This window comes from Netta rufina, assembly GCF_964035555.1.
Source record: "Netta rufina genome assembly, chromosome: 4".
Classification (NCBI taxonomy): domain Eukaryota; kingdom Metazoa; phylum Chordata; class Aves; order Anseriformes; family Anatidae; genus Netta; species Netta rufina.
Genome location: NC_140127.1, coordinates 66,392,818 through 66,417,487, shown reverse-complemented (window position 1 = coordinate 66,417,487; position 24,670 = coordinate 66,392,818). Strand labels below are relative to the sequence as shown.

Here is a 24,670-nt window from a genome sequence, read left to right as displayed (position 1 = left end):
TCCATTCTTTGTAATTCAGAGTCCCTGTGCTCTTACAGAGTTCTTACATGCATTAGTCACCTGTAGTCCTAAACTTACTTGTCCTATAATCAGTTCCTACGCAATTTCTCTAACCTCCATAACTTCCCAGGAAGTTAATTCTTCAATCCAACAATCATTTTATTAGACTAGGTCTGGCCAAGTAAGGAAGGATAATAATTAGCATTACTCCACAGTAAAGAGGCTGTTACCAGAAATGCCAGAAATGAGTGAAGCCTCTCTGCTTCTACTCCCAAGAGACACTGTGAGTTTTAAGAAACTATAAATCATCCTGGAAAGTATTGAGCAAAACAACTGAATGTTAGGGTTTGCAAATCCATCGTGTACATTTGATGGAATCAAGGATGGTGAAGAATGTAAACTTTTGCATTTACACAAATGCATATTAGACAAGCCATTCTTTTACAGAAAACAAACAAAACCCAAAAGTATGTATATATTTTACTACAACCTTTCCATGTCAATAATAAAAGAATTAAAATACAGGAGAACCTGTAAACCAACTAGAAAACAAGATACATAGGAACGAGAAAAAAAAAAACAAAAAACTTTACAGGTCTTCATGCACTAAGTGGTCCCCCAAAGTCAGTCAAATTCAGTTATGCACACGAACTTCAAAATAAGTGGCAGATTTTTAACACTGTGTATGTTTTTTCTTTTTAATAGTCTTAGACTGTCTTAGCTCCTCAGTCCCATGAGCATATGGGCAAGATTCAGAAGGCAAAGCACAACCATTAGGATGATGAATGAAAAACCAACAGAGACGTGTTTTATATGCTTCAGCTGAAAGGCATCGTTTTACTTCAGGCTTAGTTTTCCTTGATGGCTTCTCTTTTCTCCAGTCACGAATATGAACTCTCCCATTTAGAACTAAGATTTAAAAACAAACAAAAATGCAGCTGTTAATAGACAGCCATGGGAATCATACTGGAAAAAATGCATAGTGACAGTCAGCAAATAACATATATTTTCTACAAATGGATCACTCAGGCAAAACCAAATGTACCATTTGTAAAGAAACAGAAAGATGTGCACAACAAACTGAAGTAATATAGAGATGGACAGAGATGGTCTAAAGAAAAATTGATCAATTTCCCTGGGAGATGTTTTACCATCGTGCTGAATAGTTTGAGGCACCTATTTATCGTCCTCATAGAGGAGAGGGTTCACAGAGGTGTGTTTTTTTTTTAAAATACATCAGGTAAGATAACTTATACCAAAATCCTCAGAATTTAGATTGCAAGTTCTGAAAAAAGTTTGATCTTTAAGAACTATAATCCCTCCCTTGTTCAACACTTTATTAATCCATGTTCAAACTGTAATTACCAGCAAAAAACTAGTTTAAGTCTGATTAATTCTGATAATCACTGTTCAAAAAAGAGTCCAGCAAAAGTTTAATATCACACATTCAAGCCTGGATGAATTTATCCTTCCAAGTTTCCTTGTGATGCACAAATAGCTCTAAACTCACACAAAGCCAATCCAGAAGTGGGTTCAGTGCTTTAAAATCTCTCTCAGACTTAAAATAAGCAGACCAGTAGATCTCATTAGATTATTAGGGCTCATAGATCACTTAGTCTCGTGGTTTTTTTTTTTTGTGAATGCATACATCTGTTTGTGATGAGATTAAGAGCTCTACACATATTTTCCTCTGTTCTCTTTGGCATGAGCAAGGTCCCTCCACAACATCCACTAGCAGAAGTCCCTTGTTACAATGATGGACTACTGAACAAAACAATCAAAAATTGGTCGTCTTGAAGTCCCAGGCACTTTCCATGCGATGCAAGATGCTGTGAAAGATGTGGCCTTAATCTTAGTCTTTCTTCAGAGCTAACGTGCAGATAACATCCATGACAAATTAAAAACAAACATGGGAAAAAAAATACACACACAAACACCCCCCCCATACCACATTACAAGAGGGGAGAGAAGGAAAAAAAAAAAAGCAAATAACCCACTACCATCACAGCTATAAACAAATCAAGCCAGCCACAAAATTGTGTTACTGAGCCCTTTGAGCCATACTACTACACACTATATAAATACATCAAGCTTCACAGTTACAGCAAAGCTAGTTTGATTTTGTCGTCGCCATTTATACTACAGGGCTTGGTAAGGCCAGGCCAGGTCCGGATTAAATGCTTTAGCAAACTTTCTCTGCATTTGCCTGCCCCTTAAATCATGAATACATTACAAGAAAGGAAAAAAATCTCCCTAGTCAAACAACAGTATTAGATAAGCCACTTTAACTGAAGGTTTGTCTTTTCAGACAAAATTGATCTAGAAAAGTTCTTTGCTGATTACCGTACCAGTCTTATTCAAAAGGAAGCTTTACTAACTGTACCTTGGAGCAATGAAGGGGCACAAAGAATACTCAGTTTTCCAGACTAGAACAGTAACTTTTCAGTTAAGTTTAAAAGCAAAGCGAAACAAATAATGCCTATCTACTCCTTACCTTCGAATACTTGATGATTGTTCTTGAGCAGTGTCTGTAAGCCTCCATATTCACTCTTCAGCCTCTTTAAAGTTTCTTTATTTAAATGTTCTGCTACTTCTCTCAAGGAAAGGCTTTCTGTAATAAATAATGGTGTAGCTATAAAGATGTGTATATCTAAAATCCTTGAGAACCCTAACTTTTGTATAAATTAATGATTATGAACAGAATCTATGAATTATACACAAGTACTGTAACAACTTTGTGTTCCCAATATCAAACACATAAATGGTATATTTTATATGTATATTGTCTGTAAAATGGCAGTTTTCATTCTACAGGTCTCAAGTCAGAATTTCCATGGTAAGACGTATTTTTTCTTTCACTGCTTTTTTTTTTTTTTTTTTGCAGTAATCCTCAATGTACTAAGCACTGTTTACATGCACGTAGTAGAAAGTTTACATGCATGTAGTGAAGGAGAATGAGTCATTTTCTTCCTAACAGTAGCATATAACTGCATATACGATAGCATATAACAAACTACAGTGAGTAAATAATAAATATGGGTGCAGGAAAACGAAACTTACTGAGTGCCTATAAAATAGGCTGCAACTTCTATTCCTTTTCATTCTAATGCTAAGCCAACCAAAAATCCCTAATCATGTTGTAATTAAATGGCACTTCAAAGCACTTCTTCAAGAGCTATAGCTAGTTATTATGTCACTATCCAAAAATAAACTTAGATCCTCCCCAGCTTAGATGCAGAGATGTTTTGTGAAACAGGGAGAAGTTCTGTTTAAGTTGATTCTGCCACAGTACTCAAGTGTAGAGTAAAAGAAAAACAAGCAAAGACACGAGTTTCAAAATACACTCATGCGACTTATTTGCACCCCAGAGTGCAATAAAACATTGTATAGTAGCAATCAAAGGTTTTTTTTTTCAGTTCATGGTATTTCCTAAAGTCTATGTCACTTACTAAATTTAAAAACATGTAAATTCATTGGAAAAAACACCCTCCACCAAAGGTAAAAGGTAACAGAAAGTGTTGCCAGAAAGACAATCTCACCTCCTTGATTCCAGGTATTCATATTTCCACCATGAGTATTAGAACATGATTTTTGGGGGACTGTATTTAATAGCAAATTTGCCACATTCAGAACCACATCATCTACAAAATCTCGAGGGAGGGCAGCACAATTTCTGATTTGCTCTACTTTTTCTCTGGGTTGAAATCCAGGCATCCAAATTCTACCAGAAGTTTCCATTTCATTTTCAGGAAGTCCTGAGCCTGCTTCTTTGCATACATCAGAGCAATCTTTATGATTAAATCCAACTCCTCTGTCACATGCAACCACAGGACAAGTCTGACGATTATGAATATACCGTGTTATCTGATCGTCAATCAAAGCACATTCTGTAGGTGGATAGGTCCTGTTTTTTCCAATAAGGCACACCTATCTTAGCAGAAATAGGTAAATCACTATTTGTATCATAATATTTAAACAGAGTCCCATACTTCGATACAGCCCCCCAGCCAGACAGCACATGTTTTATGCAGGCTTCTAAACAGCAAAGTTAAATACAATTAACCAACATAGGTTGATGGAAAAACAAAGGCAGAAAGAAAGACAGCGTTAAAGTTTTCCATCTTACAGACAAGTATAATAAATAACCATAAATCCTTTCACTCTTTCTTGTATTGAGGATTGTAACCTAGGATGTTAACTTTAATATAGCAGATTAAAAATACTCATGGGTTTCTTGAGTAATCTATCTTCAAAGCATACTATCTAAAGCAATGCAACTGACTATGCTTCAATCTCAAAAAACAATAACGAAGAAATATCACAGAATCATAGAACTGCTTGGGTTGGAAGGGACCTTAAAGATCACCTAGTTCTAATCCCCTTGCCATGGGCAGGGATGCCATCCATTAGATCAGATTTCTCTACGCCCCATAGAAACTGGCCTTGAACACCTCGAGGAATGGGACATCCACAGCTTCTCTTGGCTGCCTGTTCCAGTGCCTCACTACCCTCTGAGTGAAGAATTTCCTCCTAACATCTAATCTCCCCTCTTTTAGTTTAAAACCATTCCCCCTTCATCCTACTCTGCAGGGGGGTTGGACTAGATGATCTTCAGAGGTCTCTTCCAACCTCAGCCATTCTGTTATTCTGTGTCCTATCACTAGCTGCCTCAGCAAAAAGTTTTTTTTTTGTTGTTGTTTTTTTAAACAAGCCCCACTTCAGACAACACCTTTAAAAATAAAGATAAAAGCCCTACTGAGTCCAAAATTACCCTTTTTGTTGATGGAATTCTAAGGCAGTCTTCTTCCACATGAAAACCACATACAGATCCCACTTGGGCAACAAAATCAAGATATTCTCTGTACTGAGTCTTCTTGCTTTGTTTTCGACTGTATTTTCCATGAAAATCGAAGAAGCAACATGGCAGCACAAAGTAGCTACACGAATAGGAAGACCTATGGGAAGGATAAAGGATAACTGCTGAATGGAAAGTTATTTCAGATAACACACAAATTTAAGAAATAGCCCAGACACAGGCAATGACGGAAATTTTTATGGAGGTGACAGAGCTTTATGAAGTACTATTTATACGTTCCTCCTTCAGAAAATTTATTAGTATATTCAAAGTCACTGTTTCATAAAGCATTTGCTATACCAAACTACTGTATCAACAGAGTCTGCAGGACTAAATCTCAAGGTATCAAACTATTGCAGCTGGTTGTGATAAGCAGAATGGTTCAAAGAAAGGCAGGACTAACAGTATTTTTTTTAAACTAGATTCATGTCTAAAGAATAAATACAAAATTCTGTTTGAACTTCAAAAGCAAAATGCTGTACTGAATTCCATGAGAAAATAAATGCTATTCCTGGGCTTCTCTGCAGCAAAAAAACATTTTGTAAAAATAATCGATTGGCACCACAAGAAGCAAAACTTGCAAGAACCCCTGATGTGGCTGCAAAAGCAGCAGTTTTCACCAAACACGTATAGGTAGTTATGCTTTTATTCCTTTCCTCCTGCTTCCCCACCACCACCAAGTACCTGGCTGCAATTACAGGTATCCATGGCGTTAATTCATCTGAATGGTTACCTATCAGCCAATCAGTATCTGGAAAGAGATGACTATCACCTGGCATGATAGATAATTCCTAAAAAAAAAAATAAAATAAAAAAAGTTGAAGTACGATTTATTATAGGTTTCTTTAGATTTATTTGCCAATAAAGCACTGAACAACAATATAAAATCCTACAACAGGAAAAATACAAGGTGAATGAGAACCCACAGAAGCCATCAATATTTTTCTCAGTTTGAAGTTTCGCCAGGCAGTATTTTTTTTATAGCTACAAATAATTAATTTAGCAACAACCCACAACATATTGGTCAGACAAAGAGAGGAATGACAAGTCTGATGAAGGTATCTGACATCCTAAATGTATGTTAACAAATCTTATAGATCGATTATGATTTCTTGCCATTCTCCTATCACATGTATTTCTGGGCCCAGTTTTTCAGACTCATTTCATTTGTTATGTCTCTGTCTCACACAGCAATGAATCAGAACACAGCTTCCCTACTATCTTCTCTTCTTTCACAGGCGTTTCCTAAATTAAATCCAAGTACACAGAACACCACCTTTCAACCTTACCATTTGTTTATAATCAACCTAATCCAGCCCACCACTTTTTCTTCCTTGTGTACGTTGCCAGAATGCTCTTATCCAAGTTGTATCAGAGGTACCCTATGATACATGCAATATCAGGAGTAGAAATGGGAAAGCAATACGCCAGGGAAAGAAGGCTTCATTGGCAGCCTTTACGATAGCATTTTGCTTGCGTTATTTCATTACATATGGAATAAGGAGACAGGTTATTAATCTTAAGAATACCCTATTCTGTTATTCTTTAACAAAACACACAAGAAACAAAAACCATCAAACAAACAGCATGAACAGCTCATACAGGCTAAATTGTAAAAGTTCCAGAGTGCTTTTAACATTCATCTCAGTATGTTCCTACCTAGAAAATAAGTTCAGCAAAGAAAATACTTGAAGTTCCTTATACTATGGAAGAATACGTTCTTCTCTAAAAACATGTACAAATCTCACAATAATTACTGGACAGATTTGAAGAATAAACAATCATGTTTCAGATTCAAATCTCCAATTAATCTCATTAATAACAATTCTGAAAATGATGCCTTTACTCTCATTTTATATATATAACATATGCCAAATTCACACACACATGTATAATAGTATCTGTACAGGAATTCAAAAAAGCTAACAGGGAATTTCAGAAATCTCGGGCTCTCCCTATTGTCCCAATTGTCCTCTTCAGAAAGCATTGCTTTAGGTGCTTTAAGTATCAATATGGTATATAATCATCTACTTGAAGTACCAAATCCCTCTCAATTTTTAGTTATGTATATAATTTCCAGATAACATACTTAACAAATTTCCTTTTTGAAAGGTTGGCATATGTTAAAACAACTGTTCTGTAAGTGTTTTCTTATGGTTAAGCAAATTACTCTTCCATTATATTTCAGTTTTCATTATTCAGTTTAGGCATAGCATGAATTATCAGCGTTATACTCCACATTTTGACAGTAACCCATAATCACATTTGTTTTTGTTATATCTGACAGTAGTTTGGTGATCTAAAATACCACCTCTTACATTCGTTTATATCATTAGCATAGACACTGAATGTCACAAATGCCAATATCCATGTTGCAACTCATGCTTTAAATTAATATCAAACCAAAGCAAAGCAAAGGCTGTACAATATGACTGCTCCACCTCCCAACTATGAAAGCTGCTGCTCTTTTCTTGATGTAAAGTTGATAGCATTTAAAGATTTGTTGAACTGATATTCAACCAAACCTACTAGAGAATAGCTATGGACAGAAAAGTTAGTGTATTGGAAGCTGACAATTTTTGAAGGAATAAGGTGAGAAACTCCAGAGTCTAGAGAACAAGAAACCAGGAACACTTCACCTCCAAAGGGCAACTGTTCATCACTGCCACACTTAAACGAGCATCAAATGAAAACCAGCTAGAGTTGAAGCAAATGTGCCTGTGCTCAGACTGTTCCTGTCCTCATAAAAACAAGAATGGAGAACTTGAAATACAATCCCTCTTTCAGACTCATTTTTCTGTCCATTTTTTTGAAGGCTGTTATTGCAATGACTTACCACAAGGTCAGAACAGCAGAGGAATTGGCTCCTTAGAGTTTCAACAATTTTGTTCCGAAACAATACAGAGCACTATAAGATCAGAATCACTTTGAGAGTGATTCTGTTATTAATTCGTGAATAAACTACCCACAACTTTGGAAACCAACATCTTTTGTGATGTACAGAAGGTGCAAATAAAGCTGCTCACTATTGAACTTCCAGTAAAATCAAGGATTGCTTCATAATGTGCATGTCTGCACAAGCAGTAAGAAATCATGCTAGTGTTCTCAGCTGAAAAACTAAGTAAATTGCAAATAAGCAAGAATATGATATAGCTTTGCTCTATTAATCCCCTCTACAGCTTACTTTATAATCTTTTAGGACATATGAGTGGCAGCATACCAAACCCACACATAGCTTTAGACAATTGTCAATAACCCCATGGTTTTAATTACATTTGCATCAACACAGCCTGAAGCAATGAACGAATGAATAAAGTTACAAATGAATGAGATTGACATACATTTGCTTAATACCTCTAAATGAGTTTCTGGTCCATACATGTCCCATATTTTTCTTCTCCTCAGATCAATTCCTCTACCAGAGTGCTGAAATATTTGAACAAAGTATCATTTGTAAGTATCAATTGCAGCAGAAATTCTCAGACAAGTTGACTAAATGTACATATTAACATACACTACTTTAGTCACACTAAAATTTGGACACATAACGAAACACAGTTTCATCATTTCAGGCATAAATTGATCACCTCTAATCCCTTGTTTTCCATTCTATTCTTCTATTTCCCTATTAATAATAATTAGAAGGTTTCTAAAGCTCTATTTTTTTTTTTGATAATTAGTGAGTAGTAAAGTCTTGTTCTAATGACAAGAATTAACTGAATTTTGACTATTTGCCTGCCAAAGGAAAGCAAAACAAGAATAATGAAGATATCTTTTGTCTGTTTTAAAATGCACTCTATTTACCCCTTCGCTGCTTAGAATATGAACCAGTAAACCATTTCCACATCCAAGATCTACAAATGACTGCTTCTTGGCCAATCCTTTTTCTTTTCTCTCTTCTTCCCAGAGAATCTAAGACAAGAAAAGAAAACATTTTAGACTTATACTCTCAAATTTCCCTGTCAGAAAGCAGTAATAAGACGTCTGAAACAAAAGGAGAATGCTGGGAGACAGTGAAGAAGTGACAGAAGACAGCCACAGCTCTCAAAGAGAAAGCAACTTGAGAAGGGAAAAAAAAAAAAAAACAATATAAAAAAACAACTAATGGAGGAAGTAAGATTACATTTCAAAGTATCGAGCATTTTCCAAGTGCTAAGCATCCTCCACTCACTTCTGAGTGCCTGAAGTTGAAATTAATATTGGCTGGGCTAGGGAAAGCATAAAGGTAAAAATATGCTGCTGAAACAAATGGCACAAGAGATTAACATGACGAAACAGCAACTAAATTAACAACTATATCTCTGCATGTGACACTACAGAAGCCTTTATATCCACTGTATAAAAGAAAGAATTGGGTGCAGGGATAAAAATAAAAATGTCGCTTGTAATCAACTGGCTATGAACTGCAACTTTCTGCAACCAGACAAGAAATTGTAATTTACTTTGCAAGAATCAGCTTCCCCAAATTCTGAATCAGATGAAGTGGATCCCCCAAAGCTCTTAGTCCAGTTCCAGCCCCTGCTCTGTACCTAAGTAGTTACTCCTACATAGTTCTGCAATTTGGAAATTGCTATTCTTAATAATAGGATATTTGTCCTCAGCATATAGATTAGTCTCCTCTTATTCCTGTCAAACTCTTTTTTGCTCAATGAGTGTGTCCGCTGAAGCTTCTCAATTCTTATTTTCCCCATGAATAACAGAAATTGTCAAGAATATTTAACCACAAGAATTAGTAACATCGGTGCTTGTTATTTTGCCAGTTTAGGCAAAGAAGTTCCAAATAAACCATAGGATTACGTGGTTGTGTTTACATTTTTAAATGTAGCAATCATTGCACTTCTGCTCTCCAAACTGTAATCCAGAAAATTCTTATTGCCTCCTACTCAGATCACACCCATCCTCCATCCGTTGATGAGTTTCTTATGATTCAAACTGAACAGGTACTTCACCGGTAATGTGTCTAGACAGTAGGCAGCATTTATATGACTGCAGAGTATAATGAAGGGGTCAGATGACCCCTCCTCTCATCATGTCAATTTAAGTACTGTAAATCCATATTAATTTAACACTGGACCTTTTATCACTCATTTAACATATTTCTAAATAATGAGTTATTCATATCTGTTTTTTTTTTTTTCCCCAGTGAGGTTAGGTTATTAATATATTAAGCTTTAATTTATACAAGCCAGTTATTGCATCATTTTAATAACTTAAGGAAAGTTACTGCTACTTCAACTAAAAAACATTATGACTGTAAATAAAGACTGTCTTGCAAATTTGTATGCACAACATCTTCAGCAGTGTCATTAGAGAATTTTCCTGGGGCTACAACTATTATAATTCCTCATGTACCTGACTTCATTTTCTATTTTTCAACATTCAACAGCTACTACTGTCATGGTGGGAAAAAACGATAAAAGTCTGTTAACTAGCTCTTTCCACAAGCCAATGTCACATCAATATGATATTCAAGATTTTGAGAGCAGCCTATGGCAGTCAGGCTTCCTCAAACAATTTTAAAAAATTGATGGGATAAGGAACTGAGTTTCTAAGTTTAAACAAACAATTAGTAAACTAAAATAGTCCTCAATGAGATCTGTAAATGAGTTAACTTGTTTACAAATACTGATTTAGAGGAGATGCAACAGGTATCTACATTATACTTCTAGGTAGACAAACTCTTACTGCACTCTAGATAGTAATCAAAATATTGATGTGCCTACAGCTTCTCATCTCCAAACTAGACAATAATCGTTATTTCTTTGGTATGTAAGTGCTTTTGTTTTAACCACTCTAAAATGAACAAAAAAACTACAGCTTGCCTGTGTGACATAAGAGTCCTATGACAAAAGACTGCAAGTCTTCAAAAAAAGTGTTAATTTTCCTCTAATTTTAATTTTGTTACTGTGCTTATTTTTTGTGGTATGTCATGGTATAAAAAAAAAAATAAATTCTGTTTTCCCCTTGCTTTGTCACATTTTTTTTTTCCAGATTCTATTGTAAAATGCTTACTTTTTGTAATCGGTTATTGTATATAAATCCCTGAAATGCCATTGAGAGTACTACCAAAGAAGATCCTAATACAAGCTCAATTCAAATACACTTTGAGCCACAAATTCCACTTTTGGTCAAGTTATGTTCGAAAACACTAATAAAAGCTTACCAGCAAGTAAGTAGCAATGGCAACATCCTCATATACAAACTTCTCAGGATCTGTTACTTCAGGCCATACCTTCAGGAGAAGAAGAAAAGAAAAAAAAGAAAAACTATTATTTTCTGTGCCATCTTAAAATACTGCAAAGAGAGCTCAGAATTACCTGCATGCTCATCTTCTTCAATAGACTTCTATACTTCATACATTTTGAACTGAGTAAAAATACACACAAAAAACGTAAACAAAGATTTTGTGAGTCACACAAAAGTACATTGGTATAAAGAATGTCTGCTTTCAGTCAATAAAGTTTCCAAGAACGTTACAGCTCCATATGTACACCTTGCATGTAACCTGCTGCATCTGGTCTGTAATAGAGCATGTATTCTTTTGCTTATTCTAGTTCTCATATTATTATTCTTCCTGTTAAGTGCATTGTTAATTACAGTATTCATAAATTTATTTTCAAAAGATGAGGAACTATCCTGGCAAAATGGAACATGAAGAATCAAAATATGAAGGAGAAAGATAGAAAAAGTATAATCCCTATTTTCTAAATGAAAAATGGAGACGGACTAAAACATTCTATGGTACAAAACGCTACTGAAGAGCTTAAAAAAAAAAGAAAAAAAAGAACCCATTACCTTACTCACAATTCAAACTTTCCTGCCACATGTGTCTTTTTATTAGTGGAGAAACATCAACAGCAAAACCTTTCAACATTTCCATAATGTTTTACAAAAACATTTATCAACTTCTTTGGTTTCTAGAGTTTGGTGTATAAGGATATTACATCATACAGCATTTAAGGTCATTTTTAGGAATCCACAGGATAAGACACTACTAAAACACTGCTGCTCCAACTCAGAAAGGCATACTAATGCATCAAAATGTAAATAAAGCAACAGACTTTTAACCAGCGTTGCTTCCTAACTCTTCGATGCTTTTTACAAGAACATACTATATTTATGTTTTATTGTGTGGGTAATTTAGTATTTCCATCCACTGACCTACCGCTTACTTCTTTTTTGAAGACAAAGACTGTGGAACATGTCTATCACCACCAGATATTTAGTGTGAATTTGGTTCAAGATTTTCCAGTTCAGTTCTTCCAAATACTATAAAAAATATTTTTTTCCTCCACATATGCAGTAAAAGACTAAAAAACAATCCAACGAACTATAATGCATGCATTTTAATTAAACTGATTCCTTTATGAAAAAAAAAATGGAAGAAGCAGTTTCAGGAAACATAACAGAAATAAAAAACAACGGCAGGAAAGCATGTTATTACTACATTTATTGCCAAACTTACCTTTACCATCTCCTTGTATTTTTCTTTAAGGTCTTGATAAACCTTGCAGTACTTTGCTACAGAAATGAGTGAGAGTGTACTTCTAAACTCACTGTGCTTTTGCTCCACAGACCACTTAGCCAGTTTGGGCAAAAGTTCATTTCCAAGCCATGCTAGTTTGGGGTATGTAATTCCATCTGAAAACCAATCTTCTGAAGACAGAGCAACAATAGACAAAGACCTTAAAATAAATAAATAAATAAATTAAAACTTTGATGACATACAGTGGATTCACACATCTCGCCAACTCATGAGTAGAGAAAAATATAATAAAGTGGAAAAAAAATCAGAAGATCAAATAAAGGCCTAAGAGTACACTGTAAGCACATAAATGCACAAACAAGAGGAAAATAAAAGTGAAGTTAATGAATAATAAAACAGTCTTTCCTAGATTTTGTTAGACAGCTCATTATCTCCTAATTCAAACACCATATGAGAGTCTATGCTAGATTTACTACAACGACCAAAGACTCACATACAATAAACAACCTGATTTACCACAATATTCCAAATGCTAACAAGTGGGTACCTCATGAAAACAAACAAAAATTAGGAGCAAAATATCATCAGTTGGTACATTTCACTATTTCCGATCTCTAAATTTATTTAGATTTTGTTAGTTATGTAAGCTGTCAGCATGAACAATTACATCTTCCACGCTCAAGACCAAGATGTCCACACATTTTAATGACTGAAGCCTGGCAGGTTCCAAAGAGCAATTCCTTTTCATTTTTTAACCTTACTAAGACCTACACCTGACTTCCAGCACAGACATAGTTATCTCCTACTGATGAGGATACACATACAGTCAATATATTACATTTGAAATTGAAATAGATTCGTTTTGTGTTGATTTTGGTATTTTACGTATCGTTTTTAACTGAACACTATGCACTGAGATCATACCAGTAATGCCACTTGCTAATCACACAAGTTATAAAAACCAAATCACCTGAACACCAACGCTAAACCACAATGTGATTCTTAAAATAACTCAGGGTTTCCTTCCACTCACTCACCATTCTTCATCTTTTATGTGCATAAGCTGAATTTCATAAGTATTGCACTTTTTAATCTGGTATTTTCCTTCCTTGCTTTCCTCCAAAGGCAGAAAGGTCACAGTTCCATTGTAAACATCTGAAAAGATATGTAAATGGTGATATATTATTATTACATGGTATAAACCATCCTGGCTAGCACAGAAAAAAAAAAAAAGCTTTTTTTCTTACTACATTAAATGCATACTACTGAGGCAAGATCAAGGACAATGAAGGAAGAACCACAACACTGAATTTTGGGAATTCAAACAGTTTAATAATTTCAGACATCAGGCACACTGAAGCAGATCTACTCTTAGCACTCTACTGCATGTTGTTTCCCAAAAGGTATAAGGCCAATCAGCAAGACCATTCACAATCTATAAATATCTGAAAAGCTAGAGACATTGAGACTTTTTAGTATAAAAACGATGCTTTCCCATTCCACACAGCAAATCTGGAGTTATGGGATGCACACTCCAATTTATTGCAGACTCACCTGCTCACCCTGACATTAGAGAAACTATCAAATGCAGAATTCCATGACATTATAATATTATGGAATACTATGGAAAATATGAACAGTATGATCTACTGTGTGATTATGATGAAGTATAACCACTCTTCAGTTTTAGCAACACCAACTTTCCCAATTAGATTTCCTGGATGTAGCCATATGAAAAATAACAACAACATACAAACACTAAATTAGTATTCTGTAACTCTGAAAGGAGACTACCTGAGAAGACCTGTTTTTAGGTAAAGGCACAGGTAATATGTTACATATTAAGTTATGTTCAGCAGCGATCCTACCGATCTTAGTATCTGTCACCTGTGGAATAAAATACTTATGCTTAAGTTCCGAACAGTACGGATTTTGAAAAAGTTGAGATGGGCAGAGTAACAGCTGGCCATGCACTTCAGTGCTTCTACCATATTTAAAGAAGATATCCTGCAACTTTTAACATGTTACATTTTCTAACATTACTCATGCATGTATCAGTTAACTCCTACACAAAGGGAAACACAGAGGGAAAGAATACATCCTTTTGAAACAACTTTCAAATAAAAACAAAAGAGACTGTAATGAAACATAAGTGGTATCATACAATCTAGTATTCACATGCTACTATTTTTTACCATCTTAATTTACTCCCTATATCCTTCCTATAAATTTTCTCTAAAAGGATTTACTCTATTCTATATAGCACATGATACGTATGTATTATTAATTTATGTACTAGTTGCAAAAAAAAAAAAAAAAAAAAAAACACTTAGCTATTGCTTATCCAAGGGAATTTCTTTAGAATAACATAAGTTCCCTATTTGAAACTGATCCTTCACTTAACATCAAAACTGATAACTGCAAATCTCCAAGCTATGAAAATATTACGTTGACAAAGAAACCAAAATATCTATGGACACCAAAATTTCTTGTGTGAGATGGAAAAGAATAATTTGCAATAGAGCAAACATTAAGTCTTGCTTTTTCAGCCTATCCTTAGCCAATCCCCTCTCAATGCTCCAGATTTTAAGAATCTTAATAACAAGAAAATTTTACAGGGTTTTTCCAGGTGTAGCTCAGAACATCACCTTACAACATCAAAAGAAAACAAACAAACCTAAACATAGACTTTTTTTGGAAGGCTTCCTCAGTACTCAGAAGGAATTTTACACAGTAGGACCACTCTAAGTCCTAGCAGGACTTCCTGCAGTGTGATTCCACCACAGCAAGTACCTGGAAAAACAAACAAACAAAAAAACCAACAACGCATGTTTGTTGTTTTTTTTTTTTTTTTTAAAGCAAAACCAACAGCATGCAAACTGGCACAAGCAGTTTGGAAGTGGCGAGGCTGATGCAAAAGCTGTCTATGTATTTTCTGAAAGCTAACTCAGCATATTTATAGGGTACAGCAAGGTACCCTATATATCAGCATATTTATAGGGTGCAAGCTGTCATTAGGTCTGCACAACGAGCAGTGTTTCCGTGGGGGGATGCTTCTGACAGGAGCCCACACGATGCACAGTCCTTCCTGCCTCCCTAAGGAAGACGGGACGATGAGCCGTTTTCTCCCCCCTCCCTCAGGCCCAATTAATCAGAGGGGGTGCCCAGGGCTGGAGGCTCACCTTGTACCACCAGCTCCTTCGTCGGAGGGGCAGGGGGCCCGGCAGGCCGTGCCCGAGGCAGCAGCGTCCTCAGCACGGCGCGGAGCTCGGAGCCCGGCCGGCCCCGGGCCGTGAGGGAGGGCGGCAGGTGCCTGGTCACCTCCCTCCACAGCCGGCTCAGCTCCGCAGCCCCCTCCGGCCCCTCGTCTGTCCCTCTTCCTGGCACAGCGGTGAGACGGGGAGACCCTTCCTCGCTTTCCCCGAGCAGCACCGCCCCCTCCGCCTCGATAGCGGCGCCGCACAGCCGCCTGTTGGCCACCTGCGGCTTCTCCAGCCAGACGCGCACCGCCGCCCAGAAACCGCCGGGCAGCGCGGCGCCGCCATCTCGCACCGCCGCCGTGCCCACCGGCCCCATGGCCGCCTGCTGGCGGGGGGAAGGAGGCGGGACCGGGCGCGTCCTGCTCCCGTCAGTTCCTGAGGCGGGGACGGCGACGGTAAACAGAGGGGCCCTTCATCACCTTCTCCCCCGTAAAGGTTGCAAACCTGATTAATTGTGGTGCCGGGCGTCTGCGGAGCGGCTCCTAGAAGCGCTCTGCTGCTGTGTAGGGGAGCGAGCGCCAAACGCTGCGAATCCTCCCTGAAGCAGCACCGTGTAAGGTACCTTTAGTCCCAGCAGCAAGGCTGAAGGGTTTTTAACGTGTTTACGGCTTTTAAAGTTCAAAGATGTCGTGCTGACTGCCGTACCTCGGTGTAGAAAACGCATTTCTGGGAAAGCTGATCGGGGTTTTAGGGCTGTAATCCCGCAGGTCACACACTATCTGACCCCTCAATCTCGAGGAAACAAATGTTAGCACGCTTTTGCAGTAAAACGTGGTATCTCACGTAGTCTTTTTTTTTTTTTTTTTTTTTTCTTTCCGGCCAGAAACGAGCCCTTTTTGCTTAATTTAGGCAATTCAAAGAGAGGTTGTGCAACTGAAACCTCAAAGGGAGTTGGGCTGTCACGGAACTTGAATTACCAGCAGGAGCACCTTCCACATTTAATTAAATAAATAAATAAACTCAACATGTATCATATAAGCAGCAATTCTCAGAGAGTTAAAGATAATCTGCACCGTTGTTTCGTGCCACATCCATGTGCGGATTTCAAACTGGCAGTGGAACACTGTTGTTCGAGGATGGACATAACACCTTGGGGCAGTCCTTTGGCTGCCATTCTTCTGGTGTAAATAAATACCTGGCTTGATTTCTAGTTGATTTTGAAGTTGTTGCTTGGAAGGACTCAATCAAAGCATTGTAGGAAAGCAGAAAGGGAAATGTGTTTCTTGTTTGTTTGTTTTGCTATGCAGGAACACTTTTCTTGAATGCTTAGTTTTATTATTTGAACAGTCTCATTGATTTACAATGTAAATAATGTTTTATTTATATTTAAATACACACATATTTAAATAACTGCAGTATTTTGATGTCATGTTTTTCTCTGTTCTGAGCTAGAAGCTTCAGCCTGATTTAAATGCTTTACAGTTCACTTTTGTTTGCCCGTAAAAGGGTAATGTCTGTTGGTATGGCTTCAGGTTGAAATGCTTTTTCTCAGTGCCTGGGATTTGGGTTTTATTTTTCTTTTTTTTTTCCTTTCCAAACCAGTTGCTCAGTACTGTAAGGAACTGCTCCTTCCTGGAGCTGTTAGCATATATAGTATACATAGCCAAGTTTATTTGTGAGAGCTAGCCCAGTTCTGGAAAATATTAAATTAGTAGGAGCTTTGGAAAGCACCATATCATTCCATGCTGGTCTGATCAGATATTTGCTTTGTACTTTTACAGTACTGTTATCTACAGTAATCTATCCACTCCACCTTTCCTGCTCCCCATTTCCTAGTACTCCAGATAACTGAATGGACTTTTAGCTAATTAAGTCAAATGTCCATTACAGCAATAATTTTAGAGTACCTTCTGTTCACTTAAGTAAACTGCTTGACATTAGCCAAATACTAGTGCCTTTGATCTTCAGTCCCCAAAATTTATCCTTATTTAATGAATTTAAGTGCACAATTTTTCACCAAATAAAGGAAGAATTCCAGCTGCAGAAAAGTCCTTGTTTCCTGAGAAAATAATGATGAATCTTCCTATTGGAAGATTCCAATTTAACTTTTCAAACTTAACTTTTGAAATTTAAATTTTCTTAACTTAGTAAACATGATTTATTCAACCAATTTTGGAAATGAAATTACTAAACTTCATTTTAAAATCAATTAATATATGTTAGCCCAGCACCTGAAAAATTCAGCTGTAACATTTCTACACTGATCTAAAAGTGCTTCCAGTTTATATAGTGGTATCTGACATACCTAGAAATCATATAGACTTTTGAAAAATATAAGTTAGATGGAAAAACTTCATTTCACTGACTATTCTCTATAAAAATCAATTAAGGAAAATAATAGATTAAGAGGAAAATAATAATTTTCTGTTGCAAAAAAAAATAACATGCACTATTCAGTACTTCAGGCCTTAAGAAACATTTTGGCAAAATATAAGGAAGGGCAAAAGCAGTATTTTTTTGTATTAGAATATTACAAAACTATTTGGAAGCAGGTTTAGGAGGGTTTACGGTCTTTGTACAGTTTCTGTCTTAGTGAGGAAAATTCTACCTGTTTTGAAAGCATGAGAACTTTAGTTTGTATTCCAAAAATAGATCTTCTAAGTTTGAAACTGAAACACAGTGTCTTTTTTTTTTCTCCAGAACTTTGCAGATGTGTGAAAGTAGATGGTCATGAGTTAATTCTTTAACAAAGGACTACGCTAACTATTCTGGAGGTTTGGGAAGTCTGCTTTCATAATGACTTGCCTTATTTCAATCAGGCAAAGGAGTTGCAAATGTGCAGAATTTACAGGAGTTTGTTTCTTGCAGTGGTGTACATGACTTTATTGCATGGTTACTCATTCATATATTCAACCAGTGGAACATAAGGGCAGAGTTCCTACCATTTCCCTTAAGTCTTCTGACTTGTGTTGTTTATGCCTGAACAACAGCTTATTACTTCACTTATGCAATAATAAGCCTTAACGCATAACCAACATGACATTTACATAAGAATTGCTTGAATTTTAACTAGTAATGTGGAGATAGTATTGGTATCTTCTGAACAGGGTTTCGTTTTGTTGTGCACGTTTGTTTTTTTTTTATATTTTATTTTGCACTACAGATAGAAGTGAAGTGGCTTAATCATTCACATTAGGTTATTCAGAACATGCAATTTTCTTCCCTAGATCTTTTCTCACCTCTTATTATGCAATATTCACCAATGCTGTCCCTGTTTCATATTTTGCTCATTTTAAAATGTGCAGGCCATATTTTAGTAACAAAGGCCATGTAATTCATTTACATTTGATCAAAGACATTTTTCCTTAGCTTGTACCACGTCAGTTGAATTAGAAAAACGTACAGCCAGTCTTTTAGTTTGCTTTGCACTGCTGTATTCACAGATTTGAACAGGTTAAATTAACAACCCTTTTTATTTCTTTATACTATTAAAAGTTAGACATCTGCAGTGCCTCAGTGCATGTTGTATGTTTTCTTGTTTGGTGCAGAACGGTTTAGCTATCAATGGCATCCACTGTGAATCTGAAAGAAGCCAATGGCAACCAAAGTTCCTGGGATACTTTGCTACCAGATTTCCCCAAGGGGCCGCTCTGCAAATATCGAAGGAAAGCTTCCTTCAACTGGAAGGAGATGGCAGTGTTTCTGGATGGTGAGGATATCATCCAGCTTAAAGTAAGTTTAGCAAGAACAGTAAGCATGTTTAAATTTTGTACGTCTTTTCAATAGAATCACATGTGATTTTCAAACACAAAGTATTTAATAACACTCTGTACTTATGGAGCATGAAATTACCTTTGCAAATGCAATTTCCAGAGCAGAACTGAATTTTTAAGCAAACTACTTTGATGCCAGCTAAGGTTTATTTCATTACTAATTGTCAATACAGCGGAGACAAGTAGATGCTACATTACAGGACTTCATTATCCATTCCAAACTGAGAAAGAACTATATTTTATCAGTTTTCTTTATGATTATTAAATCATTAAAAATTAAATAATTAAACTTTTTTTTAAATAAAAATAAATAATAATTAAAAATTAAATAATAAGACATTAAATCATGTATTATGTATTTCTATTTAATGCTGATATTTATTAATATTATATATCATGTTTTACAATTAATCTACAGTCACCTAAATTTATGCCTCATGGTATTTCTGCTGTTCTTTGACCTGATGTAAGTTCCTACTGTCTTCTGTGCTTGTATTAATGCTTATGTGGCATGTGTTGGACACCTTAGCTTGCCTACCAGGCTGAAAGCTGGGCCTACAAAAAAAAAAAAAAGGAGATGAACTGCTGCTCAAAAAGTGGTGTAGGAATGCATGATGTGGAAGATGTAGGAGGAGACAGAACTGCCTTTTTTGGATGATGTAGATTTATGTGGATTTAAGCTAATATTGAAGGTGCACTGTAGGTATTAAAATCTTACAAGGAGGATCAAAGAAATCAAAAATGCCTTGTTTTGTATCTAACATATACTTGAAAGCGTATGCCAAAAAAAAAAAAAAAAAGAGAAAGTGAGTGCTCTGCATCTGAAAGAGTTTCAAAACTGAGCAAATTGTATTGTTCATAGAGAGAGAATAACCCTAACTTTGAAACAGGAGCATGGGGAATCATCTGTTGTTTTTTTTTTTGCTTGTTTGTTTTTTTCCTTTATACTGCAACATTCCTTTCAGAGAGGCGAAAAGGACTTAAAAAATTTTTTAAAAAAATAAGATTTTGCCTAAGGCACTTTATTATTTTTTTTTCTAAATCACGCAAAAGATATTTAAGAAGATGCAGATATCATATCATCAAGACAGAGATTTGAGGTGATAAAAATGCTGTAGCATATCATTCTCGTTAGGGCCCACCTGGAGTACTGCATTCAGATTTGAAACCCCCAGCACAAGAAGGACATGGAGCAGTTGGATCGGGTCCACTGGCGGGCCATGAGGATGATCATGAGGATGAGGCTGAAGCACCTCTGCTATGAGGACAGGCTGAGGGAGTTGAGATTGTTCAGCCTGGAGAAAAGGAGACCTTAGAGCATCCTTCCAATACCTAAAGGGGCCTACAAGAAAGCTGGAGAACTTTCTTACGTATTCTTTAGAGCCTGTGGTTATAGGACAAGGAGTAATGTTTAAAACTAAAAATGGATAGATACAGATTAGATATAAGGAAGACATTTTTCACTATGGAGGTGATGTGGCACTGGAACAGGCTGCTCAGAGAAGCTGTGGATGCCCCATCCCTGGAAGTGCTGAAGGCCAGGCTGGAGCAAACTGGTCTGGTGGGAAGTATCCCTTCCTATGGCCAGGGGGTTGGAAGTAAATGATCTTTAAGGTCATTTCCAGCCCAAACCATTCTATAATTCTGTGGTTTTAATTAAGGGAAAAAAAAAATTAAAAATTTTAAAAGATGTGCACATTTACATATTAAATGCAGTACGTTTCTGCTTTCACCTGGGAACAGAACAGTTGTGGTACCCTAATGCCTTTAACGTTACAGCATATTTTTAACTGGATGCTACCCCTGGAGTTCTGCCTTTGTTCTCAGATTGAGAGCCCTTGCTCATTAGAGTCCTTCCCTCAGCTTCATAGTGAAATATTTAAGTGGCTATAAAAAGCAAGTAACTTTTAACAAACCATTTTCTTACATTCAGAGTGAATCAGTCTCACACTTGTTACTTCATGACAAAGGAGCTTTTGTAAAATTTAGCTGCATGAACTGTATATATAATGACAGACAATTTTGATATATTTTTAATTCTGGGGGATTTTGCCTTTATAAACTTGAGTCTATCAAACTATTGTAGTTTGAGGCCTAGTATTATCCTAGAAGAACATTAACTTGTTTTATTAATGCTTTTCTGTTAACATTCTCATGTCATTTTTCCACCCTCAAGAACAGAATCTTCTCTGCTCTAGAAAATGATCCTTTCTTCGCACATCGTCCTGGAGAAGATTTGAGCCGTGAGAAGTATCAGGAGCTGACGTTCCTGCGCTGTAAACGACTCTTTGAGTATGACTTTCTTACTCAGCAAGAGATCATAGAGAATCCATTAAAAATATTTAATATGGTTATCTGCATAGGAATGTATGATTGGTCTCCGTGTCTCCAGTATTTCTTGCATTGTGGTGTAAGTACAGGTCAAAAATATATTTGAATTTAAGTGTCTCATAATACCATAAATCTGTTGTTTTCTGTCTGTTGTATTAAAGCAATATTTTTTCCAGTTCATTGTTTTGAAAAATCAAATTCAGTTTATCTGTCTGGAAGAATCACAGAACTGTGGGATAACATTAGTAGATCTTTGTCATTTAGCCCCATCTCTGTTGGAATCCTGCCTGGAGAGTAAAGGTGAAACAGTATGGGCACAGCTACAGAAAGGTATTTTGATGCTTACGGTTCCACCTTTTGTGTCCTCTTCTGCCTCTTCAATGGCAGCAGTAGCTAAAAGAACTTCTACAGCTCCAGAGACAAGTATCAGAAACTTCCTTGCCTCATCCCCTTGAGTGTTGATTCAAGGCAGAATCCAGAAGGAATTGAAATCAGTGTAGAGATTATCACTGACATCAGTGGCTGGGCTTCTGTTCATCAGGTCCCCCCTAGATGAGTCTCTCAGAAAATACTTCAGAAGGAATACTTAACATAGGTAACTTCCCACTACCTGATGTATTGGGAGGTGTTCTGCCCATTGCAGGGAGATTGGAACTAGATGATCTTTAAGGTCCCTTCCACACAAGCCATTCTGTGATTCTATGATAGGTGGTCAAATAATATTTGCTGAATTAGTAAATTATTACTCATTGCAGGGAAGGTCTGGAGTTTTATTATGTGAACATCTCTTTAGAAAAACCGAAGGTAGATTTAAAAACAATAATCTTACTGGTTCTGAAGCAGCTACCTTCAGTTCCCAATCTATTTGCTGTGAAACAAACTAGAATAGTCTGAAAATTTTGCTTTATTCAAGGAGATATCCACATATAAAAGTGGAAAGTGAGCTCACTACGCATTTCTAAGAGTTTGCATGGACGGCTTGAAGAGGTTCATACTGTGAAAAGTTGATCCTGTCTTGAAAATATTGCAGCAATGGGCCATTTAGTCTTTGATCTCACTACTCAGTGTTTTCTCTTCAGAGAGTATTCAATCCTCTGCAAAGGGTCCATGGCAAGATCAAGTCTTGACTTGCTTCCTTAAGGTATAGTCTAAGTAGTAGTTTACTATGCAACCAACCTTTCCCTTGTCTCTTTAATGGATATCACTATTGCATATATATTTGTGTTTTCTATCATGGGATTACCGATTTCATTCATTATTTGTTTTTACAGGTATTTGCAGGTACAATTTTGAGTGCTTCAAACAGGTTTGCAGACCTACTGGGAAAAGTTTTTAACATGGAGGTAAATTTTTTTGAATAGCTTGTGAGAACTGGGCATTGTCAGAAACATGGCATTACCTGTACCTTTGTATTATTTCTGATCTACTTAGGTACTTCTAAATAGCAAAAAGAAGACCAAGGAGCACATTGAAGCACTGAGCCTTGAATGCTCTCACTGCTAGTTGTCATGCCAGTTCCTGAATCTGTATTAGACTGTCCAAGTTAACATGCAGTCAAAGTTTGCAGACTTCTCCCAAAAAGGCAACATTGATGACACTATGCCAGTTTTGTTATTGCCCAGTGTCTTTTAACAGTATGGTAGCAAATTTTGCACTCTCAAAGACTCCAACATCTACATCATATGCTATGCAACACAAGCCCTTGGCACGATGCTGTAAATATTCCATAGAAATGCTATAAACTGGAAAACAATAATCTCTTAATGCCACAGAAACTCCACAGGGATTCCAAAGGAGACCCAGAACCAAGTGCTCTGTACAGTAAGTCGAGCCTACCTGATACAGAAAGAGCCAATCCTGAACATTTTCTCCTGCTCAGCATTCACTCATTGCCTGACCCTCATTGATTATGCAAGATAAATACTCCTGAGTGCATTCAAACTGAGCATCATGCTTCTTTTGTATCTCTTTATCATTTTTTATCTTGTTTCTTTGTCAACCATTCACCTTCCTTGCTTATTAAATCTTCTGAAATTGTTTATGTCTCAGCAGTAGACAGACAGCAATATACTCCTACATTTTTTGTTTTCACTTGCTTTTCAAAGGTTTGGTAACTACGAGTGCATACCACAGGCCAAACCAGCCTAGGTAAAAGGGTGCAATATGTACATTTCAGTGTGACCTCAAACAGCTGGTGTTCCCAAATACTGATGGAGAATCAAGTGTATGCATATATTCATATGATTCACCCATTTTCATCGCAAAAGAGTTCTCTCAGCCCAGACAGTTGAAAACTATCAGTCAGTGGATGTAACAATCTGTACCTGTCTGAATAAATCAGCCATCAGCAAAGGAAAAAAATCTTTTACCCTACTGCAGGTAGATTTTGTAATTGCAAGTCACTTTTCAAGAGCTAAATTAGTAATCGTTTTCATGTCTTATGGTTTTAATTACTCTAATAAACTAGTCTTGAATTGTGCCTTATATCTCTTTGTTTAGATTTTTGGATGTTTTGCTCTGACTGAACTCAGCCATGGAACTAATACCAAAGGCATACGGACCACTGCCACATTTGATCGTAGCACTCAGGTTAGTCTTTAATGCACAGGAATAATACTTAACACTGTTAATCTAAGGTTAGACTTCTTCAGAAAACACAGTACTTGTAATCTAAAAATCTGAATGTTGAAGCTATGTCTGCATTTTGTGATACGTGTATTCTAGAGAATAGATCCTACTCGTGGTCCCTTAGTTGTCCGAACTGGAAAATGTGCTTTCACACTGTTAGCCAGCATTCCTTTCCATAGAAAACTGCACAAGAAGGAGGTGGTCCCTGCAGAAGTTTCAGCCCACAGTGGACTCAGCTCACCTTAACCCAAGATCTAGGAAATGCTTCAAAGTCCATCACTTCGCTTTACTTTTTTAACTGCTTCAATGAACAATTTAAAGGCTGAAATTTAGGCCTTGCAGTCAAGTCATGAACTTTTTCTCCTTTAAAGGTTTCCTCGCCACATGAGTTCTCTCC

General features: G+C 36.6%; 2 protein-coding genes across 4 annotated transcripts in view; one reads left to right on the top strand and one right to left on the bottom strand.

Moving 5' to 3' along the window:
* Positions 1-468: 468 nt before the first annotated feature.
* TRMT44 (tRNA methyltransferase 44 homolog) lies at positions 469-15,918 on the bottom strand. The gene is made up of 11 exons (XM_084285632.1): positions 15,524-15,918; positions 13,379-13,496; positions 12,321-12,540; positions 11,019-11,087; positions 8,660-8,767; positions 8,210-8,281; positions 5,540-5,646; positions 4,772-4,955; positions 3,540-3,927; positions 2,495-2,611; positions 469-909 (listed from the first exon to the last, which is right to left on the bottom strand). The coding sequence occupies exons 1-11, from the start codon at positions 15,915-15,917 to the stop codon at positions 674-676; spliced, it is 2,013 nt and encodes a 670-aa protein (XP_084141758.1). The 5' UTR covers position 15,918; the 3' UTR covers positions 469-673.
* A 76-nt stretch (positions 15,919-15,994) lies between these two features.
* Positions 15,995-24,670, top strand: part of ACOX3 (acyl-CoA oxidase 3, pristanoyl) — a 36,257-nt gene continuing 27,581 nt past the window's right edge. For 2 of the 3 annotated variants that reach the window (XM_084285517.1, XM_084285515.1), the window contains exons 1-5: positions 15,995-16,159; positions 19,090-19,273; positions 21,491-21,724; positions 22,917-22,988; positions 24,145-24,234. In XM_084285517.1, the coding sequence (XP_084141643.1) occupies positions 19,106-19,273; positions 21,491-21,724; positions 22,917-22,988; positions 24,145-24,234 (564 nt within the window). In that variant the 5' untranslated portion in view covers positions 15,995-16,159; positions 19,090-19,105. The remainder of the gene's footprint in view (positions 16,160-19,089; positions 19,274-21,490; positions 21,725-22,916; positions 22,989-24,144; positions 24,235-24,670) is intronic. The other variant, XM_084285516.1, reaches the window with a different exon arrangement.

What these genes read in the sequence shown, in the direction of transcription:
- TRMT44 (XM_084285632.1), bottom strand. Translation starts at nt 15,917, where the DNA reads ATGGGGCCGGTGGGCACGGCGGCGGTGCGAGATGGCGGCGCCGCGCTG. An exon ending in AATACAAGGAGATGGTAAAG is followed by an intron (nt 11,088 to 12,320) that starts GTAAGTTTGGCA and finishes CTTCTCCTGAAG; the next exon opens with GTATGGCCTGAAGTAACAGA. An exon ending in GACCAGAAACTCATTTAGAG is followed by an intron (nt 5,647 to 8,209) that starts GTATTAAGCAAA and finishes TTTTTTTTTTAG; the next exon opens with GAATTATCTATCATGCCAGG.